The sequence below is a fragment of the Mustela nivalis genome, assembly GCF_964662115.1.
Source record: "Mustela nivalis genome assembly, chromosome: 10".
Lineage (NCBI taxonomy): Eukaryota > Metazoa > Chordata > Mammalia > Carnivora > Mustelidae > Mustela > Mustela nivalis.
The window spans coordinates 56,004,002-56,016,166 of NC_139029.1; the positions used below are offsets into that span (position 1 = coordinate 56,004,002).

General features: G+C 34.3%; 1 protein-coding gene across 2 annotated transcripts in view; it reads right to left on the reverse strand.

The window, feature by feature from the left end:
• Window positions 1-1,063: 1,063 nt before the first annotated feature.
• The window catches only part of ANKRD13C (ankyrin repeat domain 13C), a 98,350-nt gene continuing 87,248 nt past the window's right edge, over window positions 1,064-12,165 (reverse strand). Inside the window, exons 12-13 of one of the 2 annotated variants that reach the window (XM_082686462.1) lie at window positions 11,951-12,051; window positions 1,064-3,342 (exon numbers count right to left, since the gene is read on the reverse strand). In XM_082686462.1, coding sequence (XP_082542588.1) covers window positions 3,212-3,342; window positions 11,951-12,051 — 232 coding nt within the window. In that variant the 3' untranslated portion in view covers window positions 1,064-3,211. The remainder of the gene's footprint in view (window positions 3,343-11,950; window positions 12,052-12,165) is intronic. The other variant, XM_082686463.1, reaches the window with a different exon arrangement.

The following is a 12,165-nucleotide window of genomic DNA, read 5'->3' on the forward strand; positions in this document are numbered from 1 at the left end:
TGTGCTCCATGCTATTCAATAATTCTCTCTCAATTTTAAAGACTAGAATACTAGTAGCAGGACTTCAAATCCACCTAGTTTTCTACTAGAAATTTTTCTGAACCATGTTATTTGCCAATTAAAAAGAAAGCAGCAGGAAGCATTCCTTAATTCAGTATATCCTGAAAATAATTACTTCCCTTTTGTAGACTCGAAACAGGATCTTCACCCTAGAATTACTGAGAACTGGGGAGAAGGCTCACTAAACAACCATTTATCATCATCCCCTCAGGTGTGAATAAACAATTTACATTATCACCAGGAAAAACCATCTTTATGTCAGTGGGGCTCAACACCAGTCCTAAGCAGGAGAAAGAAACAATAGCTGACACTTGAACAACATGGGTTTGAACTGTGCAGCTCCGCTGACATGCAGATTTTTCTGATACACTACATACAATACTGTAAATGTGTTTTCCTTTATGATTCTCTTAACATTTTTCTCTATTGTAAAAATATATAATACATATAATGCACAAAATGTGTTGAATAATTTTATCAATAAGGCTTCCAGTCAATAGTAGGCTATTAGTAGTTAAGTCTGGGGGAAATCAAAAGTTACATGGATTCCTGACTGTGCATCGCACCTCTAGCCCCTGTGTTGTTCAAGGGTCAACTATACATGGCTTTTCAGCTTCTGTTGGATGTCAGCTTCTCTGAAATGTGTTAATTTCCAGACAATCATATGTACCTGTACTCAAAGTCATCACAGCATCTGCTTTATGTGCCCCTTTTACAAAATCTGACAATTCACTGTATATGAATACTACAGACAGAGGCAAATTGTCTCTAGGGAAAAATTTTCTCAAAGATAAGTACTAGTGGCAAGAAGGACGACTGAAGGTGACCATTTTATAGTCTCCCAAGTTTGAATAGTTTCTTCACTCACAAATGGAAGATAAAGAATTTTTTGGACTTCTACAAAATCTAAATTTTCATGTGCAATTATCAAAATACATTGTTTTGATATACTTACATGAAATATGGCATACATAGAGCTTTATCAATTGGATTAAAAGGCACATTTTGAAAAGTCTAATATTGTGAAAAGTTTATTTGCATTAATTAACACCTTGTTTTCACCATCGTAAGAGATACATTTGCTTTTCTTTGTGATCAGATAAAAGACATTTTGGAATGGATAATCTACTATTCTTTATGAAAGAAAAAGATAAGAGTTAAAAAGAAAACCCAGTGCAAAAGTTTTCAGTAGTCTTCCTACCTCCAGTGTACCCCAGCAAAATATTCACAGTTTTTACGAAATTGATAAATCACAAGCTGCAATTTACCATGTTTCTTCTCCACTAAGTTGTCTGTACGTGTGAAAAAAATCTGCGGTATATTCCTGAAGTATACCATATTCCCACAAAGTCAGGGAGCCTACAAGCAACAGTGATTACTACCCTTCAGTGTCTCACACTTCAAATAATCATAGACAGGATAATTCAATCTCCAAGTCACTTATCAACAAGCATTCCCAAAATAATAGGGATCAACTTCTATTCAATAAACCTAATCTGGGTTTACCAACTCTTTCCACAAAATTCAACAGACCCACATACGGTAGTAATTGGTCTTTGAATTTGTAACTATGATTACTTCATTATAAAATGTATTTAATAAAATGTCAACATATGCAATGTAGTATGTTTCAGCATGGAAGATGCAGCTTTAAAGATGTTTATTATAAAATTTTCTTACGGTTGATGCTTTGGATTTTTAAATAAATCCTCTCTTCATTAAAAGTCTCTAAATTCATTCAAATTATTTAAAATCCTGGAAAAAGATTAAACTATTGGTCACTCTACAAAATTTGACAGATGCATTCTGACACATTTATCAGAATACATTTAAAAAACATTTCTTTAGCTAAGCTCTTTAAATACAACATAACATTTTGTGACTGTTATACATTACTCTTCCTAATTTATTTTCAGTCTTGGACCTTCAAACCATCTTGGAATAAATATGAAAAATTTTAAATGCAAAAATGAGTAATGCATGATTTCACTTTGGAGATTAAAATCAATAAATATTTTCTTATGACTTAAAAAAATAAACAGTAGGAATTGTCAATCCTGTGTATATTTCTGGAATTTAGCTTGTAACAAATATATTCTGTTAGCATATAAAATGTTTTTACCTTATTTTGAAAGCATTAAATATGTAGGGATGTCCAAAATATGTGGGTTGTTTTTTTAAAACTGACATGAATGCATCCATATTCCATTAAAATCAAACAAAATAATCAGAATGATTTGCACTTATTAGGAAGCAAGTTTAAAAATTTGGAGTTATTTTTTAAAGTGCTAAGATTTGGAAGAGGAATATCTTTAAGCATGCTAGCCATACTTTATCGTGAACACAAAAAGGGCTTTTAAACTCAAGTTTAGAAAAAAAAAATAGAGGTCCTATGAAAGGAAGATTAGTAACAAACATTTTCCAGTGAAGAAAGAATTCAGGTAAAAACAAATAGCACCACAATGAATTGCACTAAGGTGCTAAAGGAGGTACCTTATTCCCTGCAGAGTGAACGCTCCTTCTGAAATGTATTGCAACATATAAATGCAACTGTATAATGGTTACCATTTGGTTCATTCATCTACAGAAAACTGCATTCCTTCTAGTTCATTATATTGAACAAACATTCAAATTACTGAACTATACATAATGTTACATAGTTTACATTTTATGAAAACAAAGCTGGAAGGAATATTTGTAAATGTCACCTTGAATATAAGATGACAAGTTTAAAAGGGCTTCACATCTCTTAAGACATTTAATTTATGTTAATGGTCCAGGAGTGTTTTAGATATAGATATAGATATAGATATATTTATATGCATATATATTTCAACAAGAAGTGTAAAAATTTTTAAAAACAAATCACAGCACTTATAGCTGTTTTACATAAGAAGTACGCAGGGTCATTAAGGTGTCAAACTATTACACTTATAATATGTATATTTTTAAAAAGACTGAAAATGGCACATCAGGAAACTTGCTGAAATTCTTTTTAAAGGCCCGTTTCATAATATCATATTACTGATGTGTTGATTCAATGTAATTCCCTTTTCTTCTCAGAACATTTGTCCCTTCTGTTTGGATTCACTTCTGGGGTCTCTGTATTCTCTTTCTTTCCTTGGTTAGATGACATCACTTTCCATGTCAGTTAAAGATCAGGAAAACGGCTTGGGTCTTCCTTATAGTCATCAGGTATAGTAAAGATGGAGCCATCAAATTCATCATATCGAAACTCCTGAAAAGTCACAGTGGCTGTGATCGTAGGAAACACAGGAATATCTAGAGATGAAAATCAATAATAATACTGTAAAATAAAATGCTTATCTATTTACAGATTATAAATACTATTAGAGAAAGCCATATTCCTTAAAATGTAAAAAAGTATTATTGAAGGACCTGACAGATCCTAATATATGCCCAGTAGTGAGTGTATCTGTTTTGGAGAAGGGTTTTTTATTGGTGAGGAGAGAAAGACATCAAGGCATCAAGAATCACATCAAAAACACAAATTCCCACTGCTTCCCAATCTTAAAACTATAATGCCAGATTCCATCAGGGTTTCTTATCTATTTCTTGGGGCAGAGACACATACATTTGTACTTTTTGCATTCTGGCATCCTTTTTATTCATGTTATAGCATACATACCGTTCTGAATCTGAGCTAATTTATTTTCATCCTAATACAAAAGAAACACATTAATCCCTCTTGTTTTGAAATACGAAATTACAATCCATCACTTAAATATATGTGATAAAAAGTCTCATCAGAATTGGAGTAATATACCAACACAGCCTAACATTTTTTTATATAAAATATATTTCTCACTGAAATTACAGTGAAATCCAACATTAAAAATGGTCAAGTACATTAATTACTCTCCTTAGTTTTATCCCTAATATGAGCTTTTAGAAAGGGTTCTGATTCCTATAAATCATTTAATTCATGGTCTTCAGGGATTTCACCTACAAAATAAACTCTAAAGCTTCCTTTAAAACCCTGAAATGAGGGGTGCCTGGGTGGCTCAGTGGGTTAAAGCCTCTGCCTTCGGCTCAGGTCATGATCTCAGGGTCCTGGGATCGAGCCCTATATCGGGCTCTCTGCTCAGCGGGAAGCCTGTTTCCTCCCTCTCTCTCTGCCTGCCTCTCTGTCTACTTGTGATCTCTGTCAGTCAAATAAATAAATAAAATCTTAAAAAAAAAAAAAACCAAAAAAACAAACAAAAAAAAACCCTGAAATGATCTATGAAGCTAAGGTGAGTATATGTCTAGAATAACAGCGAAGAGTAAATTGTTTCAAGGCTACTATTTTACTGAAGAATAATATTCTTCTGAAAAAAACAAAAACAAAACAAAACAAAAAACAAAAATCTACAAAAAGATTACCGAGTTTCCCTGGTGGGTGGTGGTGATCCATGTGTGTATAGTAGTTACAAATGCTGTCCTAACTCAGGGGTCAGCAAAGTAAGGCCCACTGCCTGACCTGTTTCCATGTCTATGAACTAAAAAAAGATTTTACATTTTTTAATGGTTAAAAAAAATACACAAAAAACAGTATTTCAGGCTAATAAAATTATATGAAGTTCAAAATCCAGTGTCCCTAAATAAAGTTTATTAGAACACAGGATGCTATTCATTTACTCATTGTCTATGGCAGCTTTAGTTTTCCAACAAGAATTAAGTAGTTGTGACAGAAACCATATGGCCCGCAAAGCCTCAAATATTTACTACTCTTCAGAAAGTTAATGATCCCTTTTAGGCACTGGAAACAAGGGAACAAAACAAGTGAACAAGGGAGAAAAAAAAATCATGCATTTATGGAGATTATACTCTGGTTGGGAGACATAGTAAGTAAGTAAAAAGTATCTGTGACTAAAGATAAACAAAAGTAAAGCATGGTAGGCTGAAAGGAGTCTCAGAGCTGGAGTCAGAGCTCTTGAACAGGATGGTCTTAAGATAACCTCGATAAAGTGACCTTTCAGCAAAGACAGTATGAACCATACAGTTGTCTACAGAAAAAAAAAAAAAAAAAAATCCCAAGTAGAAGAAACAAGTACAAACGCCCTAAAAAAGAAAGTGTCTGGCGTATACTGGGCACAGCTAAGAGACCAGTGTGACTAACAGCTGAGTGAAGGGAAGACGAACAGGAGGAGGGCATCAGGGGGGAAACAGAAACCCAGATCAAATGGGGCTTACATCCAAAAGTAACTGGCTACTTATTCTCTGGATGAAATGGAAAACTGATGGAAGGCTGTGAGCAGAGTAGTAACATGCTTTGGCTTAAGTTTTCACAGCTGTAATGAGAATATAACGGAGGCTGCCCAGAGTAAGGTACCATGGAGGCTGCTCCAGAGGAGCAGCAGACAGGCAGAAAGAAAATGGAGAGAGAACTCTATCGAAGAAGTCAGAGGAAATCTGAAGAAAAACTATCATTCACTGGGACAAGGACTCTAGAGAAAACAGTCAAATCTTGGTGAGATTAAGAACGATAACAGAAAAGTATCCGGTAGAGTTAACAATATGAATATCAATAATAAACACAGAGTGGAACTGATCAAGGGAATGTGCAAGGAGCAGCTGGGCTGTTTCTAGTTTGGGGCTATTACAAATGAATTCGACATCTGAACAAACATTTGGTGTTGTCACATGTTTTATTTTGGCCATTCTGTTAGGTGTGTAAATTGATACTGTGATTTTAATTTGCATTTCCCTAATGGTTAATAAAGTGAACATGAACAAAGTGTTCATGTGCTTATTTTTCCATTTATATATCCTATTTGGTGAAATGTCTGTGTCTTCTGCCCTTTTCTAATGGGCCTGTTCATTCTGTCACTGATGAGTTTTAAAAGTTCTTGTGTTTTCATTAATTGGGTCTTTCACAGAGCAGTCTTCACTTTTGATGAAGTCCAATTCATTGATTTTTTTTTTTTATATACATCTTGTGTATCCTGTGAAGTCTAAGAACGCTTTGCTTAAACCTATATCCGCCCCTAATGCTTTCTGTTTATTTCCTAAAAGTTTTACAGTTTTATATTTTACATTTAAATTCAAGTCTATGATCCATTTTCATTTAATTTCTATATAAACTGCAGGACTTAGGTAGAGGTTCCTTGTTTTGCTTTTTGATGTCCAATTATGCCAGCATCATTTGTTGAACAGGCTATCTTTCCTCCTTGAACTGTTAATGTATCTTTATAAAAAGTCAGTTCTACAGATTTATGAGGGTCTATCTCTGGATTCTCTGTTCTGTTATGTTGATTTATACATTCATCCCTCAGCCTATAACACACAGTCCTGAACACTGTAGCCATATAATAAATACTGAAACAGAGTAGACTACTCACATTTTCTTCTTCTTTTTTTTTTTTTTTTAAGATTTTATTTACTTATTTGACAGACAGAGGTAAGCAGAGAGGCAGGCAGAGAGAGAGGGGGAAGGAGGCTCCCTGCTGAGCAGAGAGCCCAATGTGGGGCTCGATCCCAGAACCCTGAGATCATGACCTGAACAGAAGGCAGAGGCTTAACCCACTGAGCCACCAAGGTGCTCCATTATTCTTTTTCAGATTTGTTTTGGCTATTGTTGTGGGTTGAATTCTCTCCCCTCCAAAGAAATATATGTTCTAGTCCTAACTTCTAGTACTTCAGAATGTGACTTTTTTTGCAGATAGGGTCTGTAATTTACAGAAGTAATCAAGTTAAAAGTCATTATAGTCGTTCCTAATCCAATGGCCAGTGTCCTTACAAAATGTGAAAATTTGGAGGCATACAACAAAAACTCCATGTGAAGATGAAAACAAAGACTGGGTGATTCTTCTATAAGCCAAGGAAAATCACCAGAAGCTAGGGGAGGGGCACCTGGGTGGCTAGGCTCAGGTCATGATCCCAAGGTTCTGGCATGAGCCTGCTTCTCCCTCCCCCACTCCCTCTGACTGTGTTTCTGCTCTCTCTCTCTCTCTCTCTCTCGCTCCGTTATATTAATAAATAAAATCTTAAAAAAAAAAAAAAAAGGCAGCTAGGGGAGAGGCATGGATAGCCCCAGAAGGCTATGAGAAAGCTCAGAAAATAAAATTCTGTTGTTTAAGCCACTCAGTTTGTGGTATTCTGTTATGGCAGCCCAAAAAACTAATACAGATATTCTAGAGTCTTTGCCTTCCCATGTAAATTTTAAAATAATCTTGTCTATATCTACAAAAAAAATATTATTGGGATTCTGACAAGAATTGTATTAAACCTGTATAGCAATTTAACATCTTTCATCTTAACATCTTTGAATTTTCTAATTCATGAGCACAGTGTATCTCTCCATTCGTTTAGCTCTTCCTTTAATTTCTTTCATTAGTGTTATATAATTTTCAACATACAAATAATATACATGTTTAGGTAAAATCATGCCTAAGTATTTTTTAGCAATTGTAAATGGTACTTAATATTTAAATTTTGGTGTCTACGTGTTCAATATTAGTATACAGAAATACTACTGATTCTTATACATTTAATGTGTATCCTGCCATCTTGCAGAACTCATTAATTCTAGTTTTTGGTAGAAATGTTGGGATTTCTACTTATAGAGTCATGTCTCTCTTGCAAACAGAGAAGGTTTTCTTTTTTTCTGCTCTGAATGACTTTTTCTGCCCCCTTTCATTCCTTATTGTGTTTATTATCCTTTTGATTTTTTTTTTAAGATTTTATTTATTTATTTGACAGACGGAGATCACAGAGAAGCAGGCAGAGAGAGAAGGAAGCAGGCTCCCTGCTGAGCAGAGAGCCCAATGTGGAGCTCGATCCCAGAACCCCGGGATCATGACCTGAGCCAAAGGCAGAGGCTTTAACCCACTGAGACACCCAGGCGCCCTATCCTTCTGATTTCTGCAGGACCTGTAGTGCTATCCCATTTCATTCCTTTTATTGATAATTTGTGTTTTCTCCCTTTTTTTTTTATCAGTCTTGCTGCAAATCTGTTGATTTTATCAATCTTTTCAAAGAAGCAGCTCTTTCCTTCATTGGCGTTCTAGTTTTGTTTTGTTTTCCCTTTCCCTGATTTCTACTCTGTTATTTTCTTCTTTCTGTTGGTTTTAGGTTTATTTTGCTCTTCTTTCTCTCTCTACTATTGTCCAGTATGATTCTATTATGATTAATTTTTCACTCTATTACAATTATTGAGGTTTGTTTTATGGACCAGGATATGGCATATCTTCATATATCTTCCATGCGCACTTGAAAAGAATGTGTATTTAGTTAATGTTGGGTAAATGCCAATTAAGTACTTTTGTTTATGGTGTTGTAGAGATATTCTATATCCTTGCTGATTTTGTCTAGTTGTTACATCAACTGTTTAGGGAAGAAGGGTGATGAAGTCTCCAATTATAATTGTAGATCTATTTTCTTTTCATTTCTTTGGGTTTTTGTTTTACCTATCTTGTAGCTCTATTGTTTGGTGAACATACATTTAGAATTACTATTCCTCATGAACGAATCCTTTTATCAGTTATATCCTTATCTGTCTCTGGTAATTTTTTTTTTTTTTTTTTTTTGCTCTGCAATCTACTTTATCTAACATTAAGAGACGTAGTCCTAGGGTACCTGGGTAGCTCAGTGGGTTAAAGTCTCTGCCTTCAGCTCAGGTCATGATCCCAAGGTCCTGGGGTCGAGCTCTCTGCTCAGCACAAAGCCTACTTCGTCCTTTCTATCTGCCTCCTACTCTGCCTACTTGTGATCTCTGTCACATAAATAAATAAAAATTTTTTAAAAAGGTAGTCCTGTTATCCTTTGATTAATGTTAATATGAAACATTTTCTTCCATCCTTTTGCTTCAAACTTCCTATATCGTATTTGAAGGCAGTTCCTTAAAGAGAACATATATAGTTCATGTTTTTTTGTTTTTTGTTTTTGTTTTTTTTTAAAGATTTTATTTATTTGACAGAGAGAGAGAAATCACAAGTAGGCAGAGAGGCAGGCAGAGAGAGAGAGAGGGGAGAAAGCAGGTTCCCTGCAGAGCAGAGATCCCGACGTGGGGCTTGATCCCAGGACCCCGGGATCATGACCTGAGCCGAAGGCAGAGGCTTTAACCCCCTGAGCCACCCAGGCGCCCCTAGTTCATGTTTTTTAATCTCTTTTGTCAATCTCTTTTAAATACTCTATTTATACTACATACATTTAATGGAATTATTTACATATTAAGACTTAAGTCTGACATTTTATTTTTTTATTTGTTGTCTCTGTTTTTCATTTCTTTGTTTCCTTTTCTTATTTTTCTATAGGTTACTTGACTATTACAATTTCATTTTCATTTCATTTATCTATAGTGTTTTTGAATATATTTCTTTGTATAGCTTCTTTAGCTATATATATGTGTGTGTGTGTGTGTATAAAACTTATAGCCATCTAATGCCATCATTTTAGCAGTTCAAGTGAAGTAGAAAAACACTGTCTCCCTTTATGTCCCTTCACCTTCTACCCTTTACAAAAAAAAAAAAAAATGGAAATAGAAAGTAACAACGGAGATAGATATAAAACTACACTTTCAAGTAACCTGGTTATGAAAACAAAGATTAAAGGCAAGTGCTGGACAGGGAAGAGTAAAAGGGGTTATTTTACTTAGTTGGTTGAATTTTTAAGGGAGAAATACCTGAACAAAGCCTAACAGCTAAGAGAGAAGTAGCAGCAGAGAAGGGAGTTTGATGATAAAAGAAAAATATGCGGAGACTGATAGAACAAGGTTTTTAAAAGAGATGGGATAACAGATCCATAGTACAAATCAAGAGATTATTCAAGTTAAGAAGAGAAGTACCACTTCCACTGAGATAGGAAATATAAAGAAAAAGATGAGACTTGGGACAAGAAAGTCTATATGGAGGACTGGGAGTAACAGGGAGGTCTGATTTCTGATGGTCTTTTTTTGTAACTAAGGAAGCAAAAATCATCTGCTTGGACGTGTAACGAAGTGGTGGGAGAAGCTGGGGACTGGTAAAAGAGGTTCAAATTGAGCCTTTGAACAGAATGGAAGAAGCAAAAAGACAAAAGATCATTCATAATTAGCATTTAAAGATCTGGCTGATTTTGCAAACACAATTATCTTAACAACAATTTCCAAATTTTTGTAATTTTCCCTTCAATTGGATTTTCTAGGCTGACACAGAAACAGAAATGGTGGAAGATTAAACAGACCCAGGGCTAGAGTTTTAAAGGGTTAATTCAAAAGAAGGACAAAAAGACAGAAGAGAAAAAGGAAAACAAATTTCTGATAACTTTAATATGCAAGCCAAAGATTATCAATCCCTTGTTAAGAATGTGGTTCTATATTAGAAAAATGCCTGCAAAGAAGTATTGTACACTTTTTTTCCTCCTTTCCACATAATCAAAATACTTCTTCTGTATACAAATCTATATTCTATTGTGGGGTTTGACTGGAGTTTAGGACTTAAATAGATATTTTGGACTTAAATAGATGTGAATGCTGGGGTAGTTTGAAACTCTCATATATTCAATCCCTGCCCACTATTTCAGCTTGGTACCATACCTCTTTACATATAGTACCTTAAAGAGAGTCCCATGCTTCAACTATTTTCTGGCTATAGAAAATTACAGTGGGATTTTAAGCTTCTGCAGAAATGGTCACATAATGATCCAGATCCCTAACTCAAACACACCTCTTGATTACTTTAGTTTTCCAATCATTTCTGACTTAAGATCTTATCATAAGTCCTCAAAGTACACGCTGGTTTCCCAATAATTTTTCATCAAAAAGGGAATCTACAGTGATATTTTGAAACATTTTAAAATCCATTTTTACCCATAAAATGCTTATTTCCAAGTTTGTAAAGTTGAAAAGGTCATGTTTACTTTTTAGCAATGAAAGCATTTTTTTTTTAATTTTTATTCCTTTATTCACTTATTTATTTATTTTTTTAATTTTTAAGTAGGCTGTACTGCACACCCAGCATGGAGGCCACGGTGGGCCTTGAACTCACAACCCTGAGATCATAGACTGGAGCTGAAGAGTCGGTCTCCCAACCAATGGAGCCACCCCAGTGCCCTCTGAACGCATTAGTTCTGGTGAGAAAAACATTTTGGCCTAATTATTCTGAAATGTGGTTTCATTAATATTGACTAAAAAATAAAATCCATTTGAGGGATTAAATAAATATTTAATTAATTTAATTAATTTATATTTACTGCATATTTATTTTTCTTTCCCACTGGAATTATACCCTAAAAGGCCAGAGACTTTTACCCCTAGAAAAGCACCTGGCACATAGCAAGCACTGATTAAATATTTGATGGAATATTAACACCATCCAAATAGAGTATGGGTGGTAGGCTCTCCTGAAGATTAATGCTAAATCTAAGCCTAAATTCCTAAAGAATCTCTTAACAGTCTCTTGTTCCCAGTTTTCTGATATGCTTAGTTAGATAAATATGCACAAAAATGGGAGCTTACTCTTCTTAAAGATCATTGTTTAAGATTAAGTTAAGTTTAAACATTTAAGACTAAAAAATAAAATGTATGAGTATTACTTTACCCATGAATAGTGACGTTGATCCTAGAAACATCCCCACTGTTCAAGAACTCAAAAATCTGCTAAAAATCGGGGCTAAAATCCAGAATCCTTATTTGACATTAGAAAACATTATTAAAGTTCACCCACATGCTCTTGTATGAAATATCTGCAAATCCCTTGCATTTAACTTAAATCCCATAGAATTAGAATTCTCTGGGCACTTTACATATTTGATAAAACATGAATCTCAATCTATATAATCAGAGAAAAACTTTATAAAAAGGTAAGCAACTTGGAAATCACTTTCCTTCAAAACACATTTCTTATTAAGTGTTAGTAAATAGCTCCATATTTCTAACAAACACTGATATTACATGTAAATTTTCTCTTACCTAGTTTTACAGGAAAGCCTGGAGGAAGCTTCATCTGAACAAATTCTCTAAGCTTGTTAAAGTGCTTGAAGGGAGCTATTACTTCCAAAACATTCAATAACCTGAAAATTTGAAGGAGAAAAAATGTTATCATTCTTCAAATTGATTTCTTTGTATCTTTATGTTGTTTTATAACTACATGTATCAAACTCAGATAGTAGTATTGACCTCTAGAT